At 48.7% G+C, this 27,112-nt stretch overlaps 8 protein-coding genes and 1 pseudogene across 9 annotated transcripts; 6 read left to right on the top strand and 3 right to left on the bottom strand.

Moving 5' to 3' along the window:
• Positions 1-1,778: 1,778 nt before the first annotated feature.
• LACBIDRAFT_331211 (uncharacterized protein) lies at positions 1,779-2,981 on the bottom strand (the record flags this gene model as incomplete). Its single annotated transcript, XM_001885527.1, has 4 exons — positions 1,779-1,789; positions 1,840-2,355; positions 2,608-2,734; positions 2,787-2,981. The coding sequence occupies 4 exons, from the start codon at positions 2,979-2,981 to the stop codon at positions 1,779-1,781; spliced, it is 849 nt and encodes a 282-aa protein (XP_001885562.1).
• A 2,065-nt stretch (positions 2,982-5,046) lies between these two features.
• Positions 5,047-6,015, top strand: LACBIDRAFT_174712 (glycoside hydrolase family 16 protein; the record flags this gene model as incomplete). The annotated part of the gene is made up of 5 exons (XM_001885598.1): positions 5,047-5,314; positions 5,367-5,384; positions 5,436-5,629; positions 5,681-5,685; positions 5,738-6,015. Coding segments are annotated over exons 1-5 (621 nt in total), but the record flags the coding sequence as incomplete, so codon positions are not given.
• Positions 6,016-6,656: 641 nt separating this feature from the next.
• Positions 6,657-8,045, top strand: LACBIDRAFT_253036 (annotated as a pseudogene; the record flags this gene model as incomplete). Its single annotated transcript has 10 exons — positions 6,657-6,695; positions 6,747-6,863; positions 6,915-6,939; positions 6,989-7,110; positions 7,164-7,196; positions 7,248-7,329; positions 7,387-7,489; positions 7,549-7,672; positions 7,725-7,894; positions 7,949-8,045. Coding segments are annotated over 10 exons (912 nt in total), but the record flags the coding sequence as incomplete, so codon positions are not given.
• Positions 8,046-8,550: 505 nt separating this feature from the next.
• LACBIDRAFT_306822 (uncharacterized protein) lies at positions 8,551-10,908 on the top strand (the record flags this gene model as incomplete). The annotated part of the gene is made up of 4 exons (XM_001885597.1): positions 8,551-9,284; positions 9,334-9,962; positions 10,013-10,182; positions 10,231-10,908. The coding sequence occupies 4 exons, from the start codon at positions 8,551-8,553 to the stop codon at positions 10,906-10,908; spliced, it is 2,211 nt and encodes a 736-aa protein (XP_001885632.1).
• Positions 10,909-11,870: 962 nt separating this feature from the next.
• On the top strand, positions 11,871-14,061 carry LACBIDRAFT_306821 (uncharacterized protein; the record flags this gene model as incomplete). Its single annotated transcript, XM_001885596.1, has 5 exons — positions 11,871-11,934; positions 12,017-12,845; positions 12,900-13,534; positions 13,585-13,754; positions 13,804-14,061. The coding sequence occupies 5 exons, from the start codon at positions 11,871-11,873 to the stop codon at positions 14,059-14,061; spliced, it is 1,956 nt and encodes a 651-aa protein (XP_001885631.1).
• Positions 14,062-14,677: 616 nt separating this feature from the next.
• On the top strand, positions 14,678-16,289 carry LACBIDRAFT_306820 (uncharacterized protein; the record flags this gene model as incomplete). Its single annotated transcript, XM_001885595.1, has 3 exons — positions 14,678-14,799; positions 14,855-15,802; positions 15,857-16,289. 3 exons carry the CDS (start codon positions 14,678-14,680, stop codon positions 16,287-16,289), a joined length of 1,503 nt encoding a protein of 500 aa, XP_001885630.1.
• Positions 16,290-16,303: 14 nt separating this feature from the next.
• On the top strand, positions 16,304-17,431 carry LACBIDRAFT_306819 (uncharacterized protein; the record flags this gene model as incomplete). Its single annotated transcript, XM_001885594.1, has 3 exons — positions 16,304-16,481; positions 16,532-16,701; positions 16,751-17,431. The coding sequence occupies 3 exons, from the start codon at positions 16,304-16,306 to the stop codon at positions 17,429-17,431; spliced, it is 1,029 nt and encodes a 342-aa protein (XP_001885629.1).
• Positions 17,432-18,281: 850 nt separating this feature from the next.
• Positions 18,282-22,340, bottom strand: LACBIDRAFT_331208 (uncharacterized protein; the record flags this gene model as incomplete). Its single annotated transcript, XM_001885526.1, has 9 exons — positions 18,282-19,126; positions 19,246-19,590; positions 19,670-19,856; positions 19,888-20,008; positions 20,351-21,113; positions 21,172-21,599; positions 21,844-21,853; positions 22,123-22,173; positions 22,214-22,340. 9 exons carry the CDS (start codon positions 22,338-22,340, stop codon positions 18,282-18,284), a joined length of 2,877 nt encoding a protein of 958 aa, XP_001885561.1.
• Positions 22,341-22,456: 116 nt separating this feature from the next.
• LACBIDRAFT_191443 (ATPase) lies at positions 22,457-26,185 on the bottom strand (the record flags this gene model as incomplete). Its single annotated transcript, XM_001885525.1, is given in 8 exon segments — positions 22,457-23,197; positions 23,253-23,574; positions 23,638-25,221; positions 25,270-25,682; positions 25,737-25,922; positions 25,978-26,000; positions 26,056-26,107; positions 26,123-26,185. 8 exon segments carry the CDS (start codon positions 26,183-26,185, stop codon positions 22,877-22,879), a joined length of 2,964 nt encoding a protein of 987 aa, XP_001885560.1. The 3' UTR covers positions 22,457-22,876.
• Positions 26,186-27,112: the final 927 nt, after the last annotated feature.

Genomic DNA, 27,112 nt, shown 5'->3' with positions numbered 1-27,112 from the left:
CCGAAACAATGACCTCCTTCCACACAGAAAAATATGTCCACTTTCTCAACAAAGTAACGCCAGAAACGTCGGAAGAGCTAACTTACCACAGAACCAGATGTACGTAGCCCTTCATCTCGATCTTTACACACCCCTCCAACCCACAAACCCAGTTCTCGTAGGAGAAGACATCCCCGCATTCGACAGCCACTGCTCAATGCATAACTTCCGATGCACAACTTCCGACAAAGCGGACATTGCCATAGACTGGGCTGGCAGCCTCCACCGCGCCAAAAACGCGAAGTCTTTGGGTTCTGCTACATCAACGACATCGTCCTCGGCATCCTCGAGCTCCTACATACCTGCCCCCACATCCTCTACATCGACTGCCATCACGGAGATGGCTTCGAAGAGGCATTTTATGCGAATGGACCTGTATCTTTCATAAATTTGGAGAGTATTTTCCTGGGACAGGGATGCAGGAGGGTAAAGGACGGGGAGCCGACGGGGGTATGCGGTTAATGTCCTGCTTCGGGATTGGATTACGGACGAGTCGTTTAGGAGTGTTTTTGAACCCATACGCTACACATATGGTCTTGTTTTATTTATTATTTCTTGATACTAAGGAGTGCTCCAGGTCATCACGAAAATCCTAGAAATGTTCCAACCCTCCGCATTATGTCGTTTCCATTCAGACATTTTTTCAAAGCTGATGTTCTCCTGTGCAATGACTGGGAGCGCATTTGGGACACATCTCTGCGGGAGTTTCGCGTCTTGCATTTCCCGGACGCCTTGGTCATTAAGAAGCTCTTGCTCGGCGTGGGAGGGGCGTTGGAATATATTCATCGTCATCGGGTTTGGTCCATCTCCATTGCTGGTGATTATATATAAAAAATGGGCAGCCTGGTGAGGCGGCAATGCGAAGTCGGCAAAAAAAAGACGCACTGTTTTTGAACCCTTCAAGTTAAGTATACCAGCTCGAGCCGCACCAGACTGCACTTTGTTCAAGAACTTGAAGAGAACGAGGTGTGCATGTCTGAAATTTTTATTAGCACATATGGCGGAGAGAAGTAGGAGAGAATAGTGGACACAGTACACTGGAGCCGATTGGTAGCGTGGTCATCCGAGGCAAATCCGAGGTAAGTAAGTACTGGTGATACTCAATGGTAACAATGAAAAAAAAAATTATGGGGGTTACGGGGTTGGTTTAATGCACAAATCGGAGCTACGGATTGCCAGTTGGCAATGTCAGTCTGTTTTGGACAAAGTGAAAGAAATCAAGAATACCGAAGACATGGCTGTGCACAGTTTTGTCAACAAAGAGGAAATTTCATGAGGGGATTTTGACCCACCAGCTTCAAAGTATGGAAACCAGGACAGCCGCAGAAAAAGGACGGTTAAACGGCATGGTGCAAATTCGTACACAACAATGACGGATACTATTCAGCCCAGGGAGTCTCCAATTGTTGCCGGTCAAATGGCCTCCCTGGATGCCAATCGAGCTGCCCCAGTCTGAGTGACAGTGAGTGTTCCTTAACTCTGGACACGCTCGACTTTGAGGAGGCGGGGGGTGAGCTGCCTATGAACACAATCATTGATTTCACAAGCAAGGACTCGAGCAACTTGAAAACAGGACCAGCCGCTACCACGTCTTCTCCCTCACCATGCAAATTGTGCAATGGCCACTTAGTGCGGCAACCATGATTCCGACAGTAATTCAGACATAATGGGGGCAGCAATTTTTACTATTATGTTCAAACACGTCTCTGAAAGCATGTATGGGGTTTTGATACGGCTATTTATGGAATGGCTACATATACAGTTTAGTAAATTACTAACCCTTCTCAATTTTTAGCTCACAATGCCTTCCAAACGCTCCCAATACCAAAAATCCGACCTTCCAAACATCAAGAAGCAAGTGTGTGGTCACTAGGGTGGAGGAACGAGCAGGAAGCGAGGGGTCACATTGTAAAGCGGAGGCGTTGAAGCTAGGGACGGGCAAGGAAGTGGAGAGTACAGCTTGGATGCGAAAGAAAAGAGGCGTGAGGGTAGTAGTAAGGCAAACAGGGACCGACGTGGAAGCGATGTGAGCTTGAGTTTGAAAGGAAACGGGAGGACCGAGCGGGGATGGCGAGCCAGGTGGCCCGCGCCCACGCCAAACCGATGTGACGACGACGGGCAGCCACCAGCCAAAGCGTGGTGACGAGGTGGAGCGAGGCCGGAGGAGGAAACGCAGAGAGCGCTTGTGACGAGGGCCAGAGAGAGTGGCTGACATAAGGTGCTGAGCGGTGACGCCGAGCTGGGACGGCGTCACGTCGTCACGAGGAATGCGCCTCAGAACGACTGGGACAAATGAACACGGTTTGGCAGGGACCCCTGCGTGTGACGCTGACTTAGAGAAATTTCCGCGAAACATTCACCCACCTCAAAACACCCATCCAAAACATCACAAAAAAAAGTTTTTCTGGCTACACCTTTAGATAGATTATTTAATTCAAATAATGTGATTACAGTAGAGTTGAAAAAGTAGATTTTTTTCGACACCTTGCGAGGACTGAGGACTGCGGCTATGACGACATTTGTCTGACAAGTTCGATAGGGATCACCACGGAGCTGCGGAGCATGTACATTTTCTTGCCGGTGACCAGCTGTCCATCACCCGATTACACGCCCTCGAACCAAACTGGCCACGAAGGACTGTTTCATGCGCATATTGCAGATCTTCTAGGCACTCTCTCGACATATTTCGGAAAAGCTGACAACAGTCCACGCAATCCCAATTTCGATTCAATGTCATGCGAGAATACCTGTGTGGACTCTACTGAAACCAACAAAACACCAAATACCAGGATCTGGCCACCAACTGAGTTGCCAGGTCCTGCAACTCTTGAAAACCCAACTAATCTGTGGCCAGGTCCTGCAACTCTCAAACCCCCAACCAAACTGAGTCCACCCCTCGAAAGTCCAGCAGCGACGGCAGTTGAAGATATTGGCAAATGCATGGTGGTGGATGAGAGTGTTGCAAAAGAGCCAGAGGGAGATTTTAAACGAGATCGTGAGGATGGAAAGTTATAGAAAGATCCCCTTGGTCATGATCAAGACTCAGAGCAAGGGGTGAGTAGCGGTCGAGTCGCGCTGTCGTTGTACAGAGTGTGAACCATGAAATTTCACTAAGTTCCGTGTCACAAAAGCGTGACCCTGCCAAAGAGTGTTCGTTTCTCCCAGCCGTTTCTGAACGTAGCTTGCGGAGTTTGAAGAAACGGCTGGTCACGAGCCTAGCAAAACACTGTACATCGCTTCAATTCTAGGCAATCAGATCTACCTCGGAATAACCCGAGTCATTTTTGACTGGGCTTGATGATCTGCCGTCGCCCTGCCGCTGTCCGCTTTTGGTAGTACCCCCTACCCCCCACCCCGTGAGAACGATGTACGCCGATCGTGGATCTGACACCTCTTGTGTACAGCCGTTTCGGAAAAGCTTGACTACGCGTGATTTGATGTGACGAAAAATCAACTAAATCCAAAAATTCAGAAAATGCAAAAATGCCGCGAAAGAGCCGTAAGATGTCGTGAACGAGTGTAATAGATTGTTTACGACAATGCTGAGATGTATGTATGAGCAGTAGTCTATCTAACATCGCTGTAACTGCACCGAGCGTCGTCACTGAGGACTGGATCATATACAGCTGGCTGTATAGGATGATAACCTCTCACGAAGAAGAGGGGAAGAGGGGAAGGTGACCAGCATAAGGCTCTAGATATCGAAGAAGAAATTCATTTGGAAAGAATGACCGAGGGAGGGAGGCAAGGTGAGAGGGAGGATGGTAGAGTTGTGACAGCTGCCAACGCCGCATGTTCTAACTCGAGAAATCTGCTCTCTTGCATCGGGTAGAGCTTCTCCGAATCACGCTAACCATGGAGCCCTCGGTGTGTTTGTGCTGCAGATGTTGTGGGAATCCATGAGAGCGCTACACACGAGGGAGTGCGTCACCGTGTGCGTGGTGCATCACGACTCCAGGAGCGATGGGCCAGAAGGGGGGGATGATGAATGATTAATGAGGCATAGAAATCTTTCCGAGTGCATACCAACTGGAAAGAGTGTGTTGGAGAAGACCTTGAATAATGTTTCCGGGGTAAGGACGGTTGGTAGATGGCTGAGGAACGCGCACCAAATCTGCCACTGCCCTCTGCCACTCAAGGCGTGCGTTCACTGCTACATTTGGTTCATATCCTGTGTTCTCCTCTCCTCCAAGTATGCTCTGGCGCTTCTCGGGCGTTCGCGATGTCGAACCGTCGGTGTTGTTTGCGATTTGTCGTCCGCGTCACGGGCAGCATCAAATGCACCTTCATAGCGTTTCAGTTTCAAATTGCACTGAAAAGGCTCGATTCGTTTGATACACCCTATAGGATGCATTTGGAGTCGACATCGACCATCAGACGGATGCTAGACTGACAAAAAAGCGACAAAAAGCCCTAGACTCGTTTTTTTGAATTTTTTGAATTATTATATTTTCCATTGCATCAAATCACACGTGGACAAGGTTTTCCGAAACGGCTGTAGTGTGTTTGAGCAGCAGGAAGTCGGGCAGTCTTGGCGAGCCCCAAGCCGCAAACGTAACCAAGTGACACGTACGACGATACATACATATCGACGTTCCTTCCTTCTTCCACCATCTCATCCACCGAAATCCTCCCGACGACATGCATACTTTCAAGTCCAACTCTGGACAACAATTATTGAGTGATGCGATCAACGTTCATGGGACAATCCCATTTAGTCGATGAGAGCGCCCCTTGGGCCCTTGGTTCCCACTGCTGCCGCTCCTCAGGCTGGACCCGACAAGTTTATGCAGGTCAGACTCTGTCCTCTATACCACTTCCCCGCTCACTCTTTCAATAGACGTTCGTGTCTGGATCTTGTTGAATGCTGTCGTGCACTATAAAAGATTCCCGATTTTTTGCCATCTCCCTCTCCATTTTGGTTTCAGGAACGGGGGCTATGGACGAATTTAGCCATCTGTCACTACCACCGCAAAAAATGGCTTGGCATTCCCAGAACAACACCTTCCTTTCAGCCGCCATCTTGTCAAACTGCGTCTAGGTCATCACCGCTACTGGGCTCCTCCTTAAGCATTCCTTCAACCCTACACTCGACAAGCCGCGCAGGAGCGCGCTTCTCAACTGGCTTAATACCCCAACATTATTTATCATGAGCGGCCGTCCTTTTAATCACCCATCACCTTCGACAACAAGCCTGCTTCCGAAAGCTTCTCCCACCCCAGCAGCAGGCTCCTCACGCCCTTCCCCCAGCGTGCGGTCGTCTGCTAGCCATCCGGTGAGTCTTGATGGATCAATCAGTGCCAACAGCTTCTAACCATAACCCTCAGTCTTCGATATCAGAAAAGGTATTTTGCACGCCATCACCTTGCTATATTTGAAGCCATATTTGTCTCTAGTATTCGTTATCCCATTCACCGCACGAATGGGGTCTGCCCTTACTCATGTCTACGCCCGAACCCGACGATGTCATTCATAACCCTGACCCGCGACGAGACAGACGAAATGACCAAGGGGGTTCAGTTTTCACTGTACGTGGACTAGGAAACCTTGGATGTCTTTCTATCCTTGCCACCGGTTGCTTGGCACTATTGTGAGTACACTATCATGATTTCCAATCCTACGTAACTCATGTGCAATGCAGCGCCGGTTTGTATCATTCCGTCTCAACAATTGGATACCATTGACATGTTCACGGCAGGCTATCCAATCTTAACGCATTTCATCGATCACAAGCAAACGAATCAAGGGGGATTCAACTTGGGAGGAATCAATGCAACCGGCCAAGTACCCGCCCTTCCGGGAAACCATGGTCTCATCGACCGAGATACGCCGCAAAGCGCCTACACGACCAAATCTTATCATACTGGTGATGAGATGGTTTTAGTTTTTTCCGACGAGTTCAACGTGGATGGCCGCACATTCTACCCTGGAGATGACCCCTTTTGGGAAGCTGTGGATCTGCATTACTGGGGGACTGTGAGTCGGATGGTCTTGTATGCCAGCATGTGGCTAACACATCTTAGAATGATTTAGAGTGGTATGACCCCGGACAAGGTCTTTTTGCTACCCTTTCGGCACCTGTCAGCATCTCACCGTATTCGTAGCGACGACCAAGGGAGGTTATTTGCAGGTCAGGTTAGAACAAGTGGGAAACCCAGCGGACAACCATAATTTGGGTTTCAAGTCGGGCATGGTAAATTGATCAACAAATACTGACAATTATCGCTTGACAACATTTCCATCAGATCCAGACGTGGTATGTCAAAATGTAACCTATCCGACAAGAAAGCATCCTCACAGTCCTCAGGAACAAGTTCTGCTTTACTGGGGGTCTCATTTTGGGTACGTAACTTTATAATCTTCAAGAATCTGACTTCACTCACAGTTATCTGGTAGCGTCTGTGATGCTTCCTGGTTCCAGCACAATTAGGTAGCGTACTTCATTTAACCCGACCCTTATACCAGTTTTACATTACGGGCACAGTGGATTTTGGCCCGCCATGTAAGTGTCACTTCCGGAGTTAGTGTAACAGTTGCTCACGCTCTTTTCGCAGTTGGACAATGGGGAATTTAGGTTAATCTCCCCTACTCTCTTGTGAACCTTCCTAACATCGTTGTTAGGACGCGCTGGCTTTGGTGGGACTGTAGAAGGCTTGGTATGCGCCGCCCAATATCCGAACGTGTCGATCGACTTACGCCAATCATAGTGGCCGTATAGTTATGATTCTTGCGATGTCGGCACACTTCCCAATCAAACCTACCCGGGCACAGCAACGCCTTTGGCGGCCGTCCAACACGGTGATCCCGGTAATCAGAATATGCTGGTACGGTTATAACGTTCCAACTTTCTCCAGAGCTGACGATATCCCGAATAGTCCTACCAACCTGGCCAACGGTTATGTGGGTGATAAAGCTGATTTCAATTATCTTTATTCACGAGGTAGAACAGCTGCATGCACTTGCCCGGGCGAGTCTCATCCTGGGCCTATGCGAGCGGATGGCAGTTATGTTGGCCGCTCAGCTCCCGAAATCGATATTTTCGAAGCTATCGTTGATAATGGCGTTGGCCAGGTAAGGTTTCTCCTGTAAGGCGTTCTATTCTTTGCATATATATCATTTGTCAGGTCTCCTTGTCGTCGCAATGGGCCCCTTTCAATGTAAGTTGAATCAAGTCTGGGACACTTCCTTGACTTACAAATCCATCAAAGGCCAGGTATCTCTTCACGAACTCGACAGGCGTCGTCACTTTCGACGACCCTAATAGAACGACGTTGAACGCTTATCTAGGGGGTACTTACCACCCTTTCCATGTTTCAATGGCTTGTTGTTGAGGCGTCCCTTTTCTAGGTGCCTTCCAACAAACCACCAGCGGGTTGTCGGTGACAAACCCGAATTGTTATGAGCTCAGTGGAGGATGTTATACCGTCTACGGTTTTGAGTATAAACCTGGGTAAAGATTTGTTGTTCGCCTTGATCTTTCTTTTCTGACGCTGGCACATTTTCTTACAGCTTTAATGATGCCTATATTACCTAGATTAACGATAATCAACGGGCTTGGACCATTTTAGTAGCTGCCATGGGTCCAGACGCAGCTACAGAGATCAGTGCACGGCCAGTCCCAACAGAACCAATGGTGATGGTCTCCCTTCTCCCTCCAAAAACATGCGTTTACCGACCTTCGACAGTACATAATTGCCAACCTGGGATTCTCGCAGAATTTCGGGGATATTAATCTCGATACGTTGACGTTCCCGGCAACCATGAGCGTTGATTGGATTAGGGTATATCAACCCAAGAATTCTATCAATATTGGATGCGATCCTGCCAACCACCCAACTGCGGCCTATATTGACACGTTTGTCCCCCTTTCGTCTAACCCAAATCTGTAGCCTCACCTTCTTTCATGTAGATATTATGGGGCATATACGAACCCCAACATTACCACCTGGGCACAGTTCAAGCAATCGTGGCCGAAGAACCGCTTGATGCCGGCCGGCTGCAACTAGAAATGCGCGTCTCCAACTCACCTCCCATTCCTTTTGTTTGTTGTCATCACTAGTGTTGTTTGTTGTCTTTTTGCACCTTTTGGGCCTGGTTGTACCTTGGATATGTACGTCTGTCTCAACAGAGTTTCGATTCAAATGCTTCAACATCTCGCTGAAAATGAGGAACCGACGGTAACGTTAGATGCTAACCGAATGCTAACCCAATTTCAAAGATTACTGTTACATTATAAGGTTTGCTACGCGTCTTGACTCACTTTTAAGTATATTCAAGTACTTAGTAGCAGGTATGTACTTTTAGTAGCCTGTGTGACTGTAGTAGCTAATAAATTTGGTGGCGATGAACGCGATCACATGCTCCATGGTGAGTGGCCATCGACCATCACCACGAGGCCAATATTCATTGTTCACCACTTGTGGCCTGCAGTGGCCCCTTCGTCAAGGCCACAGATATCTGCTATATAGCTGAAGCTCTGAAAGGTATGTGGCATATATTTTTTGTCGCGCAATGACAAAACGAACGAAGGCATCCAGGAAGACGCTACGCGCGCAAACCGTGACTGCTCAGGCGTCGGCGATCGACGACGCCCAGCTAACCTCTTCCGATCACGCGTCCCATCCTGTTCCTCCTCGCACACCTCCTCGCAACTCTCGACCAGGCTCTGTCCAATCAGAATCTGTTGAGGACACTCCCATGAGTCATAGCTCCCATGGAGCTGATCGTGGGTTTGCCACCGTTGAGGCAGCAGTGGATTTCCTTCACGAGGAGCTTTCAGAAAATTATAGGCTCCAGTCCGGTCCTGACTTCGGAGTCACCCTCCCTAACGGGGTGGATGATGAGCGACTGGACGATTTCTTGGCAAAATCCCGATTCTATACTAAGCAGAAGCGTTGGAAGGGCATTCCAAAGAAGCCAAGTTGCGAGAAGAAGCTGTACCAACCTTTCTTAGAATTGATCTGTGGCATTCTCTCGTACTTTCAGTTTACCACACGGCAGGCTCACGACACGCACGCGAGGAAGCTCACTCATGTCGAAGGGGTCAGCAATACGGCATTGAAGTCGTCCCCCGACATATTTATCTCCGGAACTGGTGACGCTTTTTGTCCAGTTAGCAAGCTGAGGAATTCATCAAAACTGTCATCGAAACCAAGCTATCGAGCATGCGCCAGCCCCCTTGAAATCAAGACCGACAAGAACTATACGTTCGATAGCAACCTCATCCAAATCGCCGTTTACGCCCGGTGAGTTCACTCCGCTGTTCGTTTTCAACACCGTTTGTGACCTGTGCAGACAATGTTTTATTCAACAGGAGAATCGATTTTTCGTTTATTCTGCAATCTTAACAGAAACATTCATTCAACTTTTCCAATTCGATCGCGCCGGTGTTATGTTCTCGGGAAAAATCAACATCCATATTCATCCTCGCTCATTTGTTCACATCATCCTCACCTTGGCATCCCAAGATCCTGTAGCCCTCGGCTTCGATAAAAGCATACATTGGCGTAACAGCAAACGGTACCTGTCCATGGACGTGGAGAATGAGTTGGTCGAATTCGAAATCAAAAAGCTGAAGGCGTCCTTCCTTCGTCGCGCGATCCGTGGTCGAGGAACGTGCTGCTGGAATGTTGTCAATCCCAAAACGAAAGAGGAGTATTTGGCAAAGGATTGCTGGCGCTCGGCCAATCGAACTCCTGAGTGGGAACTTCTGGAAAAGGCCAAGGGACTCGACGGTGTGGGGCAGATGATTGGTTATTGGGAACCAGGGTTCAGCGTTGGCCGTTTAAGGGGTATTGGTCGCGATACCCCAGGGTTTCGAGACCGGGATTTTTGCAGAGTGTTGCTGGAGAGATACGGCAAACCCATCCATCAGTTTGACGACCGAAAAAAGCTTCTTTACGCCCTCCGGGATGCTATTTCGGGTAAGCCACACCCTCGTCATCACACCTTTTCTTTCTGATCATTTATCAAGGACATCAAAACCTTTGGAACGCTGAAATTCTTCATCGAGACGTGAGCATCAATAATATTCTTATGGGAAAGAAAGATGCGCCAGTTGGTAACCGGGGCGTGATTATCGACCTTGATATGGCAATTCTGCTCAACCGAGAAGGAAGCCTTGCAGGAGTTGACTTTCGAACGGTGAGTTAACCTCACATCACTCGTTTTTGCATCCTAATTTCGACATAGGGCACTCGCGCATTTCAATCCATGATGGTACTCCGAAGTCAAACAAACAAGCCTGGCGTTATATTCCCTGCCCACGACTACCTCGATGATCTAGAATCTTTCTTTTACGTCTTCTGCTATATTTGCTTCGCTTACGAAGCACCAGGGAAGAAGAAGAGCCCACAGCCGACTTTGTTGACAGAATGGGAAGACTTTAACTCGAACACAGCAAGACATTCAAAACTCAGTTTCCTCACTGAGTCTTCTGATCACGATCTTTCGCCATGGTTTGGAGAAGGAGTTTTCCAGACCCTCTTACAACAGATGGGGCAATTTGTCTACGACCACTACATGACGAAGGACAGAAGGCTTAAACAACCTCGCCGATGCCTCAATGATCTCACAGAGGCGGCGCATGAACAGTACGCTATCTTTTTAGGCTACGTCGACGAAGCGATAGAGAAATTGGAAGCCATGCAACCGGAAGTCGCACCTGACGGCACAATCCTCGCCAGTGGTGTTCCTCCCATAACTCCGCCGCGGTCATCCCCCAGTAGTAGCAAACGACCCTCGAACGATGTCCTGGAAGGAAGTCCCTCATCCAAAAAGCCCAAAAGGAACCCCCATGCGCCAAGGTTTCCCTCTACCCTATCGATGGAAACTGGTACAATTGATGATTCGCTACACAAGTTAGCGTAGGGGTTAAAGTTATCAATTTTATTTACAAGCCTAGTGTTTTACATGAACTTTGAAGGTATCATTCAGGACGGAGAAAGCGCTGGTGTTGACTGTTGTCGTTGGCTGGAACCATGTTGTAAGCATAGTGTCGCTTGCAATTACAGTTATAATTTGAACGTGCGTGCGATCGATCCGACTAGATTTGGATGATGTAAAGTGAGATGCATCCAACTTACCTTTTATCCTCCTGTCAAATCACAAGAAAAACTCCGTCGTTCAAGTTAAAGCCACAGCAAGATGATAGGCCAAATAGTCCTACTCAATTATGAGTTATGTGAGGCAAGTTATTTTACGAAGCCATATGAGCTCAATATGATCTTTGATGTCCCTTGATGCCAACATGTCTGAGTTTTAAAACCCTCCTGTTTGCTTGCAGAGCGTCGCTTTCTACTGCGCCTGGAGCCATCGTGTGCTATGGGGAAAAATTGGCTGAAAACTTGAGATATACAGAATCTCGACTCTGAGGCTGATCATGATAAGTCTGAAGGTGCTGAGTATCTCACATGCTACAGCCTGTCGACTCTGCTGCAACTCTGCTGTTCCTTTGAAACTCAGACATGTTGGCATCAAGGGTCATCAAGAATTATATTGAGCTCATATGGTCTTCGTAAAATAACTTAGCTCGCATAACTCGAAATTGAGTAGGACTATTCATTGTATCCTCTTGCAATGCGTTCATGATATGGCGATGCGTATGATCAACGCGATCACATGCTCGTTCAATTGAAATACTTCTTGTGATCAATGATCATGTATTTGTGGCCACCACCGGCACGAGGCCCTATGTAATACTCATTGTCTCCTCTTGTGGCCGGAAGTGGCCCATATCTCAAGGCAAAGCTATAGCTGCAGTTTTACGAGGTATGTGGCAAATAATTTTTTTTACGCGATGGCAAAACAGAAAATCGCATCTTAGGGGCTCTATGCGGCCAAATTGTGACCGCTCAGGCGTCGGCGGCAGTCGACAACGACAAGCCGGCCTCTCCTGCAGCTGATCACGCCTCCCACTGGCATCCCATTCCTCCTTGCACACCCCCTCTCAACTCTCAACCTGGTTTTGTTGAAACAGGTATTACAACTATTGCAAAATCACCCATCACTCAAAGTTCGGATGGAACTTATTGCGGTTACGGCACTGGTGAAGATCAAGCAAATGTTCTCCGAGAGGAGCTGGAACGACATAAGTCCGAGGGTGAAGATAAATTTGGACGAACCACTTTTCAGCCAGTGGACACCGCGACTCAGGAACAGCTAGAGGAGTTCTTTGAGGATACCAACTACTTTACGTTGAATCCCAAGAAACGGTGGAACGGCATTCCGGAGGTGCCACTGTCCGAAAAAACAGTCTACAATCCTTACGTGAACATTATCATTGGAATTCTGTCGTATTTCGAAGTTGCCGCACGCCAGATGGTCCCACCTGCGGCGACGCTTGGCCCTGTCGAAGGGGCGGAAGGTATGACACTGAATCTGTCCCCCGAGGCACTTATCCTGGGAACTGGCTTTGCCGAAGGAACCACACCCCATGACACGCTTGTCACAAAGCTCGACGATAACAAAGGGGCCGGCAATACTACATTGGACACGTCTGACGTACTCATTTCGGAATCTAGTGCCGTGGAAGACACCACACCCCAGCCGGTTCATGACACACATGCAACGAAACTTGGTCACATCGAAGGGGTTGACAATACGACTGTGAAAACATCTCCGGACATACTTTTTTTGGGATCTGGTGACGGTTTTTGGCCAGACAACAAACTGGTTCAAGCATCGAAACTGTCATCAAAATCTTCATTAAAATCAACTTATAGAAGCTGCGCCAGCCCCCTCGAAATCAAAACCGAGAATAATTGTGCGTTTTGGGATAACCTCGTTCAAATTGCTGTATACGCTCGGTGAGCGTAGTTCGCTATCTCTTCCCAATACCGTTTGTGACACTTTCTTTGTAGACAATGCTTTATTCAGCAGGAGAATCGGTTTTTCGTTTATTCTGCCATCCTGACCGAAACCTTCATCCAACTCTTCCAATTTGATCGCGCCGGTGTAATGTACTCAAAAAGAATCAACATCCATCAACATCCTCGCTATTTTATTCGCATTATCCTCGCCCTCGCATCCCCAGACCCCGAAGCCCTTGGGTTGGATACAAGCATACAGTGGTATGACGGCAAGCGATACCTGACTATGCCGACACGCGCAGAGAATGAGCTTGTACGTTATGAGATTGAAAATCATAAGGCATGCTTCCTTCGTCGCGCCATCCGTGGTCGAGGAACCCGCTGCTGGAATGTCATCGATCCCAAAACAGGTGACAAATACCTGGCTAAGGATTGCTGGCGGTCCGTTGACCGTACTCCCGAGTGGGAGCTTCTGGAAATGGCCAAAGGACTAGAAGGCGTGGGGCAGATGATCGGTTACTGGGAGCCGGAGATGACCATCAGCTCTTTGAGGGGTATCGATCGCAATACTCCCAATTTCCGAGACCGAACTTTCTGCCGAGTCTTGCTAGAGAGATATGGCAAGCCTATCCACCAATTTGACAACAAAAAGCAGCTTCTCTCTGCTTTCCGGGATGCTATCGCTGGTAAGTCGCTCCTTTGGCACTGTTCTTCGCGTTTCTGATTATTCCTTTAGGGCATCGGAACCTATGGAACAAAGGCATGCTCCATCGGGATATAAGCATTAATAACATTCTCATAGGTAAGGAAAATGCGCCAGTTGGTAGTCGAGGCGTGGTCATCGACCTTGATATGGCGATCCTACTCAATCGGGAAGGTAGCCTTGCCGGCGTCGACTTCAGGACGGTGAGCTGGGTCCACATCATTCAAATTTTGCAGTCTGACCTAGACATAGGGTACCCGTATATTCCAAACCATTATGGTATTCCAAAGTCAAATGAAACAAAAGCCGGGCACTATATTCCCCGCCCACGACTATCTCGATGACCTGGAGTCTTGCTTTTACGTTCCATGTTGGATCTGGTTTGCCTACGACGGACCAGGGTTACTGGTACACCCACAACCAAGGTTTCTGTGTTTCTGGGGGGAATTAAACCCGGCGATGGCAAGCAATTCCAAATTCGTGTTTTTTTCACAAATTTGTGCTTCCTGAGATGTCATCATGGTTTGGGAAAACTTTCGGCACTCTCCTTGAAAATTTCCGGAAGTTTCTTGTCACCGAGATATCAAGGAAGGAGCGCATGATGCATGAAAAAACACCGCGCTTGAGCTTGGAAGAACTGAAAGCTGATGCCACCAAACACTATGCCATCGTCTTAGGCTTTTTTGACGACGCAATCAAAGAAGTGGAAGCGCTACCTAATGCCAGCCCACTTTTCGCCAATGGTTTGCCCCCTGCCACAGCAAACCCCGCAACTCCACCACAAGCATTTGCCAGTCCTGTTAAACGACGTTCAGACGATGTCCCAGAGGGTAGCCCCTCATTCAAAAGATCCAGAACGAATCCTCATGCGCCAAGGGTCCTCTCCACCCTGTCGACGGAAACAAGTTCGATGGATGATTTTATTGTGTGTTAAATGTTCCAGCTTTTGGGACTGGTGGGTTTTTCTTCAAAGTTCGCATACATATTTCTCAGGACTCAATGCGTCTCGGTCATGTATGGGTTTAAATGCTTGAATACCAGCAATTATTGTATCCTGTTACCAATTACATTCTACAAAGTCGATAAATCATAATGTGGTGGCGATGTGTATCATCAACGCGATCACATGCCCATTTGTATCTGTGATCACCACTCGAAGGTTCAAGGAGGGTCATCTCATTGTTCTCCTCTTGTGGCTGGAAGTGGCCTATTTCTCAAGGCAGAGCTATATAGCTGCAGTTTTACGAGGTATGTGGCACATATTCTTTTTTACACGATGGCAAAAACAGAAAATCGCATCCAGGGCTCTACGCGGCGAAATCATCGTGACCGCTCAGGGGTCGGCGGCAGGCGACAACGACAAGCCGGCCTCTTCTGATTATGCCTACCATCCCATTCCTCCTTGCGCACCCCCTCGCAAGTCTCCACCTGGCTCTATTGAAACAGGTATCACAACTACCGAAGAAACGCCCATGACCCAAGTTTCGCATGGACCTGATCGCGGTTATGGCACTATCGAGGAACAAGCAACTTACCTCCGAGAGGAGCTTGAACGACACAAACTCGAGGCCGGAGACAAATTTGGAAGAACCACTTTTTTGGACACCGCGACCAAGGAACAGCTGGAGAAGTTCTTTGCGGATACCAATCACTTTACGTGGAATCCGAAGAACCGGTGGAACGGCATTCCAGAGGTGCCAACGTCCGAAAAAAAACTCTACCACCCTTATGTGGCCATTATCAGCGGCATTCTGTCCTATTTTGAAATTTCTGCACGCCAGATGATCGCACCTGCGGCGACGCTGGGCCCTGTCCAAGGGGCGCAAGCTGCGACATTGAATATGTCACGCGATGCACTTATTCCAGGATCTGGCCTTGCTGAAGGAACTGCACCCCATGACATGTTTGCCACAAAGCTCAGCGATAACATATGGGTCGACAATATTACATTGGACACGTTCGACGTACTCATCTCAGGATCTGGTTTGGTAGAAGACACCACACCCCACGACACACATGCGACGAAACTCAGTCATATCGACAGTACGACACTGAGCACATCTCCCGACATACTTATTTCAGGATCTGGTGTCGGTTTTTGGCCGAACAGCAAACTGGTTCAATCATTGAACCTGTCATCGAAAGCTTCAAAAAAATCAACTTATAGAGGATGTGCTAGCCCCCTCGAAATTAAAACCGAGAAGACTTATTCGTTCTGGGATAACCTCATTCAAATTGCTGTATACGCCCGGTGAGCGTAGTTCGCTATCTCTTCCCAATACCGTTTTTGACCTTTTCTTTGTAGACAATGCTTTATTCAACAGGAGAGTCGGTTTTTCGTTTATTCTGCCATCCTGACCGAAACTTTCATCCAACTCTTCCAATTTGATCGCGCTGGTGTGATGTACTCACAACATTCACCGCCATCCTCGCCATTTTATTCTCGTTATCCTCGCCCTCGCATCCCCAGACCCCGCAGCCCTTGGCTTGGATACAAGCATACAGTGGTGTGGCGGCAAGCGATACCTGACTATGCCAACGCGCGGAGAATGAGCTTGTACGTTATGAGATTGAAAATCTCAAGGCATGCTTCCTTCGTCGTGCGATCCGTGGTCGAGGAACGTGCTGCTGGAATCTCATCGATCCCAAAACTGGTGATAAATACCTGGCTAAGGATTGCTGGCGGTCCGTTGACCGTACTCCCGAGTGGGAGCTTCTGGAAATGGCCAAAGGACTAGAAGGCGTGGGGCAGATGATAGACCATTGGGAGCCGAAGATGAGCATCAGCTCTTTGAGGGGTATTGATTGCAATACTCCCAATTTCCGAGATCGAAGTTTCTCCAGAGTCTTGCTAGAGAGATATGGCAAACGTATCCACCAATTTGACAACAAAAAGCAGCTTCTCTCTGCTTTCCGGGATGCTATCGCTGGTAATTCGATCCTTTGGCGCTGTTCTTCGCGTTTTTGATCATTCCTTCAGGGCATCGGAACCTATGGAACAAAGGCATTCTCCATCGAGATATAAGCATTAATAACATTCTCATAGGTAAGGAAAATGCGCCAGTTGGTAGTCGAGGCGTGGTCATCGACCTTGATATGGCGATTCTACTCAATCGAGAAGGCAGTCTTGCCGGCGTCGACTTCAGGACGGTGAGCTGGGTCCACATCATTCAAATTTTGCAGTCTGACCTAGACATAGGGTACCCGTATATTCCAATCCGTTATGGTACTCCGAAGTCAAATGAAACAAAAGCCGGGCATTATATTCCCCACCCACGACTATCTCGATGATCTGGAGTCTTGCTTTTATGTTCTGTGCTGGATCTGCTTTGCCTACGACGGACTACGGTTACTGATAGACCCACAACCAAGTTTTCTGTGCCTCTGGGAGAAACTAAACCCGGAGATAGCAAGCAATTCCAAATTCACGTTCTTGCACGAGTTTGCGCTTCCTGAGATGTCTTCATGGTTTGGGGAAACATTTGAGACACTCCTCCAAAGTTTCCAGACGTTTCTTGTCGCCAAGATAAATAGGAAGACACGCATGATGCATCAAAAAGTACCGCGCTTGAGCTTGGAAGAACTGAAAGCTGATGCCACCAAACACTACGCCATCGTCTTGGGCTTTTTTGATGACGCAATCAAAGAAGTGGAAGCGCTGCCCGATGCCAGTCCACCTTTTGCTACTCGTTTGCCCCCCGCCACAGCAAGCCCCGCAACTCCACCACGAGCATCTGCCAGTCTTGGTAAGCGACGTTCAGACGATGTCCCAGAGGGTAGCCCCTCAATCAAGAAACCCAGAACGAATCCTCATGCGCCAAGGTTCCCCTCTAACCTGTTGACGGAAACAAGTTCGATGGATGATTTTTATGGGGATTGAAATTTCAGGCTTTTGGGACTGGTGGGCTTTTCGCGAACATATTTCAATGTGTTCTGGTCATGTAAATGCTTGAGTACCAACAAGTAGAAGCCATGCATATTAGTTATTCGGAAGAGGATCCTCTATCATACAGTCAACATTTTGCGCAATAAACTCAACAAGCTTGGATCCAAGGATCCAGCTGGGTATATATTATTACAGATCAACTGTATATCACTTGTAATACTCTGTACATCTGCACAAGGGACTACTTAAAGACAAAGTGATGATCTAGTGTGAACTCCTTCAGTACGCAACACGTCTGGGTGTGTTACACAGGAGAGGCGATATAGCTCAACATCGACTCGCAATGCAGGTGACGGTAGAGTAGGGAGGAGATCAGAAATAAACGGGCTTTCCTGTCGCGGATATCCCACACACACTGCCAACGTCGATTTTGAATGGTGTGAGAGTCATAACTCTACATGACGTACTGGAGTGAGAAACCTGCATCTTCAAAGGGGAGGCTGAAGCATCATCCGAAGTAGGAGCAAGAAAGCTGAGACAGGCAGCTTCGAAAGATGCTCTGCTAGAATGAGCTCCAAAACATCCCACTTGTCGTCAGATGGCCTGGGGGATCTGGGAAGAATCGTCACCCGATGCCAAAAGGTCCTTCAAAGCGAAAGTACAAAGATTGTTGAGACGGGCTGGAATAGGTAATATGATATACAGCAGCAACAAAGAGAAAAGAGGGATAACCTCCCCTGGAGGCCAGTTGACCAAGCCGTGAGTCCGATGTCTGGTCCAGAGGACCAGTCAAGGCAAGCACATGGGATACCTAAAGCATCCCCAATTAGGCCATTTTTTTAGGTCACGACTTGCTTGTTGCTGGTCTAGGTTGCGACGAACCAGAAGCAATAACATCGTGATAGGCTGGAGGTGCAGTACCTCCAAACTCACTCCCCTCGGATGCAACGCCACTGCCTGACGTCGAGCTGCCAGCTGGAAAGCTGGAAACTGCAGAAAGCGAACCTGATTCCAGACGCCTGTGAAAAGGCATCCTAGAGGAATCGCCGCTGAGCATCGTGGGGCCACTAGAGGACCTGGTATTGGTACGAAGAGATGGCTTGATCGTTGATACAAAATCTGACGACGATTGTGAACGTGGAAAACTACGTTCTGAGGGAGACGAAGGGACGACAAAGGGGTGGATGGCTTGGCTTGGAAGAGCAGCGTTTGGTAGGTGGGATGCTTCTGCTGGAGGAACAACGACGGTTTTGTCTGAAAATGCTTCCCGTCTTTGGCGCTGCCGTCGCAGGAATATAACAGCAAGTGCGACAAGGAGCAATGCGATGCCCCCTAGAACGCCTCCGACAATTGCTCCTACTGGCGCCTTAATGCCCGAAGATCCCGAATCAATACCGGTTGAGTTTGACAAGCCCAAAGGCATGTACGTGATGTAATCGAAAATGAACGTTTGATTGACACATTTGCTGATCGTTAGCATGACAGTGTGATTCCCCTGTGGAAGGGAGCCAGTGGTGAAGAGGGCGTTGTTCGGTACTTGCCCCTGACTGCTTTTGTATCCTGAGTTGCTCGACTGAACAGAGTAGTCTTTCCCAGTGGGAACCCCATCCACAGTGTATATAGCTGAGAGCACCCCAAGGGTGGATGTCGTCTGGACGCCCCAAATTGTGGCAGAAGTTCCTATTGTTGCTTCAGTGAACATAGCGAGAGAGCCAAATGCCAAAACAGACCCGAAAAATGAAATGTCATGGAATCGCCTTCAGTTGTACTCCGAGTCGTAGAGTTGTTCATCGGAATCATCAACGGACGTGTTGTGTTATCGCCGTTGATCACATCCGGACTTTTTTTCCATTTCCCGCTGTAGCTTATTGCAGAATCATCGTCCTCGACAAGGACAAGCTGTTGGGGAAGCAGAACATCCTTACTGGTCTGAACGATGGCCACGTCCATCGCTGGATTATATATCTGACCCAACGAGATTCGGTGAGTACCGTTTGATAGAGTGGGTGACTGGTACCATTGCTGCCATGTCTGCGTCGTATTAGGGTTGACGTAGGTGTAGTTGGACGACGACCCGCCGTCAATCGAGACCGTGAATACGTTCAATCCAGCAGCGAGAGGCACCGTATTTCCGTAGAGACCAATTGACGTCCCTGCTTCCTCAGGTTAAAACAACACCCCAAATCAAAAAAAAGTAAAGAAACTCGCCATTAAACGTCAAATTCATCGTACCGTAGAGACCATTGCCCGCAACCACGAATGATGGATACTGCGTGCTTCCATTGAACCACCGTGACGCTTTGCTCGTCTTCCACGCTCCTCCCCCATAGGAAAAAACATCTGAAGTATCGTCCAACACTAAAGAAATTTGGGAGGCCATTCCAGCAGGATGGCGGTAGCAGAGGAAAAGCCAGAGTGCCTGTGAAAGGAATGATCAAGTGCGATGTCACCGGTTCAGCGTCAAAAGCCAGTGCCATCGTTTCGTGATGCAGCGGATCGGGTGAGAGAAGATACTTAGCCCTGATCCGGAGTGCAATCAAATGAAAGCCGGTCGCAATAGCCAAAAAAAGGCTTTCCACATGTTCACAGTTTGAACTTGATGGCTCTTGATGGGTATCTCGCACAGGGTATGTAAATTGTAAGGCGTCGTGCATTGAACTCGCCAACTTTTTTGGTAACGTACGAAGACAAAGCAAGTTGACTTCTATCCTCCCACTCATGATCGCCGTCGAACGACAATCAAAAGACCCCAGAATTATCATACACCCTCCCTATGATTCATATTCAGTGACGCAATAATCCGACAGCGAGCGAGCCAAAACGGGTTGATAACAGGAGGGGAGCGGAAGCTCCCAATTCATGGCGGATAAACTCCCAGTATGTTTTCGATGGCCCTTTCAAAAACGAGCCTACACGATGTCATTGTAAGCCGGCGGCGGAGGTCTCTCAGCCTCATTTCCCCTTCTTCCAATACCATCACCTGACGGCGAGTCAGTAGCAGAAGGGCTCGAAGAGCCCGCAGAAAGTGAACCTGAGTCCACACTCTTGTGGAGAGGTACGATGGAGGAGCCAGAGGCTTGCGCTGTGTGGCCGGGAGGAGTGGTGTTGGCGGGCGACTTGGTCACGGACAGGAGTTCTGATGATGATCCCGGAAACATCTGTCTCGATGATGATAAGGGGACAATGAACGGATGGATGGCTTGCCCGGGACGAGCAGCGTTTTGCGGTTGATATGAAACCTTCTCTGAAAGCGCCTGTTGCCTACGGCGCACCCGCCAGAACAAGGCAAAAAAGAGGAGCAGAACGACACCGCCAACAACACCGCCAACAATTGCTCCTACTGGCGTTTTTGGGGCTGTCTTGGGGGCTGAAGACGGTTCTGAAGCAGCGCTGGACGAGCTGGACGAGCCAAAAGGTGTGTATGTGATATAATCAAAAATGAATGTCTGGTTAACGCATTTGTTGATCGTAAGCGAGAGCGAGTGATTCCCTTCTGAAAGGGGGCCCGTACTGAAGAGGGCTATGTTCGGTAATTGGCCTTGTCCAGTTTTGTAATTTAGGTTACTTGATAGGACGGAGTAGTCCTTCCCAATGGATACCCCATCCAAATCATATATAGCCGAGAGGACTCCAACATAGGTTGTTGTTTGGATACCCCAAACCGTGGCGGACGTTCCTGTTGGATTTATCTAATTAAGTGGGACTGCGCAGATAACTGAGATGCCAAAACACACCCGAAAAATGGAAAGTCATAGAATCCCCCGCGGTAGTGCTTTGAGTTGTGGAATTGTTCATCGGGATCATCGATGGTAGAGTTGTATTACCGCCATTAATCACATCCCCATTATTTTTCCAGTTCCCACTGTAAACGATAGCTGGATCATCATCCTCGACTAAGAGAACCTGTTGGGGCAGCACGGTATCCTTGCTGGTCTTGACGATGGCTACGTCAAACGCTGGGCTATATATTCGAGCCAACGAAATTCGATGCGTTCCACTGGCTAACGTTGGAGATTGGTACCACCGCGTCCATGTTTGGACCGTTGGGTTAACATGGGTATAGTTGGAAGGTGTCTCGCCATCGATCGAAACCGAGAGTACATCTAATCCAGCAGCGAGAGGATTGGTGTTCCCATAAAAACCAATCGACGTCCCTGGTTTCCTACGTTAATGTCATGCTTCTCAAGTCTGAGAACGATAACATGCCTTGGAATGTCAAATTTACAATACCATACAGTCCATTCCCAGGGACAGAAAAAGAAGGGTACTGTGTGCTTCCATTGAACCACCGCTGACTTGCGATGCTCGTCTTCCAAGCGCCTCCTCCATAAGTGAAAACACCCAAGGTATCATCCAACACCAACGAAACTTCAGATGTCATTGGAAGGGATGATCACAGAACCCACAGGTACCAGCCTTGGGAAATAATCAAGGAGCCTGGCCAGGGATAGGACGAGGACGATGCAGTCTGCCCCGTTTGACGTGGAGTTGACGTGAACACCGGTGTAGTGAGATGCGAAGGCGATAGTGTACCATGATGCCATCAACCTTCAGGACTTAAGAAGTCCATGATATATGGCACACCGCGTGGGTCAAACGACAACTGGGTCCGGTCTCCGATTTCTGGTCAATTTCAGCTGACAGACTGGTCCTGCCCAAGCCCAACGAAGGCACTCAAGACAGACACTGTCTGAAAGCTTCGAGATTTGACTCTCGGGCGTCTGTAAGATATTTTACTATCGCAATCGATTCAACAATGACTAGTACAAAACTTACGAGCTCGACGCGCACTGAACCCTTGAAGTCTATGTGTAGCCTTCGAACGCAATACGTTCAAGTTTGAAATTGCCCCTTCATGAAAAGTTGGACGACGGCCTAAGTATTTGACGTTGTCGAAGAGCATGCTGAGGGGAAAGTTTCCATGGTGACGATGACATGTAAGTAGTATGTGAATGTGAATTGTTGGGTTTTCACTGTTTGGCTGATTTCATATCACTGCAAACTTGCTGCAAACCTATTATTGTTATTGTTCAATGCGATGTATTAATTAGTGTTTGCTGTACGATAGTTATTGCAATAATAGGCAGAAGAGATAGCTATACAAATGATGTGTTCTGACAAAAAATTTGGAGATCAACGAATGGACATCAGCTCCACCCGCAAAGAATTCAGCTCGCGAACACATAACACTCTACACAATGAACACATGACTCTTCTGTCCCAACGGGTATCAGAGGCAGAGCAGCGGGTCGGGCTGGAAAGGGGGAGCGGACTCGAGGATAGCGGAGAGGGAAGGGAACGAAGACGCCATGATAGCGGGGACAGGTGTCCGGTCTATAAGGATAAAGTATTGCGTGATAAGAACGTGGTGCGTTCGTTGAGGACATTAGAGGATGTTGACAGAGAGGTAGAGGGCTCTTTTATTTTCCTATTGAGGTTTTAATGGGCTGCTCGGCTGGGGTTGCGAGCCAATGTCTGTCCAGCCTGCGCAGCTTGGACGGATGTGAAGCGGGTTAACTCCTGAGGCGACACGTGGACCTTGCCGAGGCCGACCTTGCGAGCAGCACGCTTGATGAAAGAAACGCGATTCTCGTAGAGAGACTCGTGAATGGAACCCACGCGCGACTTGCTGCGACCGAGGGGAACACCAGCGACGGTGTCCCTGGCGAGAGCACGTTCGTGACGGGTACGAAGCCATTTGATAACGGTGGCCCGCATACCGAATTTGATCCAATCCAGAGGGATGAACCAGACGATGTTCTAGAAAAGACTGGATTAACAAAAAAAAACACGTTAAAAAGAGGACAAGACATACCCAGACCCAAACGATACCGATCCATCCACCAGAAATAGAATGAATGTCGGTGAAACCCCAGTCAGCGTAAGCCGCAATGATAGAGGAGATAAGTTGGGCGAGGCAGAAAGCGGCGAAGAGGGCAAAGGACGGGCGTTCCATGAAGAAGAAGCTGTGGGCACGAGTAGTGAAAATCAAAGCTTGGGAAATGATCGCAACTTGTAGGTATGTGATCATGTGAAGCTGAGGATCGTTTTTGTTGATGGGAGGAGGAGAGCTGAGGGCAACGCCGAACTTTCTCTGGAAGAAGTCGGTCTCGACAATTATGACGACCAATGCAACACTAACGAAGGGAAAGAATGGGTTAGATAATTGTTCAAAAACGAAACGAGAAGACACCACTCACGTAGATCCCGTCAGATAGATACCATAAGCGATGGCGTATGCGAAAATCTCTGCAAGATCCCAACTATCGGGAGTCATGGAAGGAAGGACACGATCGAGAGAGAGGGTCATGATGGTGCCGTCATTGAGAAGGGCGATGACTAGCACCATGAAGGGAGGGAAGTCAAACTTGTACGTGAATGCGAGGATAGCAAAGCAGACGACGATACGGATGGTGACGGCGCAGGCGTAGATGGAGTAGTTCCTCATTCGCTGGAAAATGATACGAGCTTGACGGATGGCGTGAACGATAGTAGAAAGACCAGGTTCAGTCAGGACAATATCAGCGGCACCACGAGCGGCGTCAGTCGCACCCTCGACAGCAATACCAACGTTGGCACGGGACAAAGCAGGAGCATCATTGGCGCCATCTCCAGTCATTGCACACAAGTGACCCATACCCTGGAGACGCTTGACAATTTCGTACTTGTGCTCAGGGAACACACCAGCAAATCCGTCGGCATCCATGATCATCTCGTCAAGATTCCTGAACTTGGAGTCTGGGGGGGGACCTTCCTTCAGAACCTTCGCGGGGTACATGTGATCACCGAGACCGAGACGACGACCAGTTTCTTTGGCAATGGCGAGTTGATCACCGGTGACCATCTTGACGCGGACACCGAGGGCTTGGGCATCATCGATGGTCTGCTTGGTATCATCACGGGGGGGATCGAAGATAGCGAGGAGACCGATGAGCTCAAACCCATTGCCTTCAGCCTCGAAATTATCGCTGTCCAACTCCTCATAGGCGACGGCAAGCGCACGAAGACCACGACTGGCGTATTCCTCGACATCATGCTCCAAGGTGTTCTCCAAATCTTCTGTCTTGTTGCGCGAGCAGAGCTCAATGATGATACCAGTCATGCCCTTGGTAACACGCTTGAGTTTCCCGGACGACTCATCACGATAGGTGATCTCGGTACGCTTATCGACGGGATTGAAAGGCTTGAAGTCAAGCAGCTTGATGCCGGCACGAGCGCGAGCAGTATCACCAAGAGCCTCGACGACAGACCTGTCGATGGCATCCTGGTTCTCAGTACGCGAGGCGTACGCTGCCATGAGGATTACTTCATCAGGGTTGAAGTGGGCGTAGGTTTTAATGGTGCTACGATCGATGGTGAGCTTGTTGGTGGTGAGGGTACCGGTTTTATCTGAACAAAGAATAGTGACACCAGCCAACTCCTCGATGGCAGTAATACGGGTAACGATAGCCTTGTACTTGGCGAGTTGCTGGGCACCGACGGCGAGAGTGACGGAGAGGACAGTAGGCATGGCAATGGGGATACCACCGATGAGGAGGACGAGGATGTTGTTCAATCCACGACGATATTGGAAACGGAAACCAGCATAGAGACAGAAAATCTCTGCGAGAACGAAGATACCGATGGTGATGAGGCAGAATGACCCAATTTGGGCAAGAATCTTCTGCAAATGACCGGTACTGTCATCGTCTTGACCAACGAGCGACGCAGCACGACCGAAGAAAGTGTTGGCGCCGGTTGAAATAACGACGCCCTCAGCTTCACCCTGTTTACACGTGGACCCACTAGTCACATGAGTGTGACGTCAGGAAGGCTAAAAATAATCAACTCACGAGAAACACTGGTCGCCTGTTTTCTTGGACTGAGGGAGGGACTCGCCGGTCAAAGCAGCCTGATCAATGGACACGTTGATTGCCTCTGTGAGTCGGCAGTCGGCAGGAACGATATCTCCAATCTTGAAGGAGATCATGTCACCGGGAACGAGGATGGACGACTCGATTTCTGACCACTGGCCTGCGCGCTTGACCTTGGCTTTGGGAGCGAGCGAGTCCATGAGAGCCTTGACGGCATTACCGGCGTTGTGCTCTTCGTAGAAACCAATAGCGGAGTTGATGAATAACAAAGTAATGATACCGACGAAATCTTCCCAATCCGGAGGAGTCCCTTGACCGTTGGATAGAATAATGGCAACGAGAGCGGCGGCTTCCATAACCCAGGACAGAGGATTCCACATAAAACCCAAAAACTTTAAAATCGCACCGTCAGCGAAAATTCAACGAAGGCGAGCAGGCAAAAATACCTGAAGAATAGGATTTTGCTCCTCCGACTCTAGCTTATTAGGACCGAATAATTCTAGACGGCGCAGAGCCTCCTCATGGCTGAGACCATCCTCGCTACACTGCAGGAGCTGGAAGACATCGTCGATGACAATGGTCTCTAGATCAACCTTGTCCTTGTCGTAAAGGTCTTCAGCCTTGAGCTGGATCTGGAACGAAGATTCAGCTTCGGATCGCAAAAAAAAAAAACCAAGGAATAATTACCGTAGCCATGTCCACCAAGGCATCTGCAGACGGCGGTCAGCCATCTGAGACATGGCGATGAAGAAAAAAAAAACGTACGTGTAGCCTTCTCCTGTTCGTGCCCAAAGTCCTTGTACTCTCTCTTCTTTTTCTCTGGCGCTTCGACGGGTGTGTTGTCTGAGCTGGGTGTTGCCGCCGCGGGCGAACCCTTTTCAGCGTTTTCGCTCATAACTGCGATATGATGCTATCACGAAGATAGGGCGGAGGGAGGAGAACGCAGGAGGCGAACGATCAGGCGGGTGGAAGTGAAGAGGAGGGAGAAAAAGGGTGGTTTGGCGGCAGACGATTTGCTGCCTTATATTACTCTCCCCCTAACTTTTTACCGCGCGATCATAAACACGGAAACAACTACAAATACCTTGCCGCAACCCGATCACAGCGCCTCAACAGCCTACGTTCTCAAATTTTCCTCTGCTTCTTCGTGGTGAAGCCTTGGCTGCTGAAGCGTCGTTCTACCTTCTTCGTCGTAGACCGATTTTCAGTCTCCTTCACTGCTTTGTGTCTCGCTCTAGTACTGCACTGTTTCACTTGATCGCTGCGATCACGTGATGTAAATGTTTCTCGGAATCGGCATCCGACCTCTTAAAATAGCCGCCGTTCCAAAGATGACATGCCGCCATGACATTCAATCTTCGACCTCCTGGCTAATATACTTGATATCTGTCTCCGATATCGTACATATATATCTTTAGACGGCTTCAAAGAAAGTGCATTCCGTCTTCGACGTCGTCAATCTCTCATTTTTGTACTTGAAGCTCTAGACAGACCTCTATGTGCTCAATGCTGTTCTTGGCACTGAGCAGCATACGAGCGTCCGAGTACGACGCACACTAAGTCGCCGCTATCAATTGTTATCGGCTGCGGACAACCTTCCGTCGTTCCACATGCTTTTCCTTTACTACAATTCTACACAACAAACCGCAGTTCTGGGCAATAAAATTAAGGTAGCAAACCCACACAATTCCTTAGAGCGTGAAATACGTCGAGCATCGTGAATTAATTTTCTGCAAGGATGGTGAATATTGGTGGGCAAGAACCTGGCTCTGCTAAAAGCGCTGATGTAAAATCTCCCGCGCGGCACGTCTCTATCCGATCC

This window comes from Laccaria bicolor, genomic scaffold, assembly GCF_000143565.1.
Source record: "Laccaria bicolor S238N-H82 LACBIscaffold_32 genomic scaffold, whole genome shotgun sequence".
Taxonomy (NCBI): Eukaryota; Fungi; Basidiomycota; class Agaricomycetes; order Agaricales; family Hydnangiaceae; genus Laccaria; species Laccaria bicolor.
This window is presented reverse-complemented; position numbering and strand designations above follow the sequence as displayed.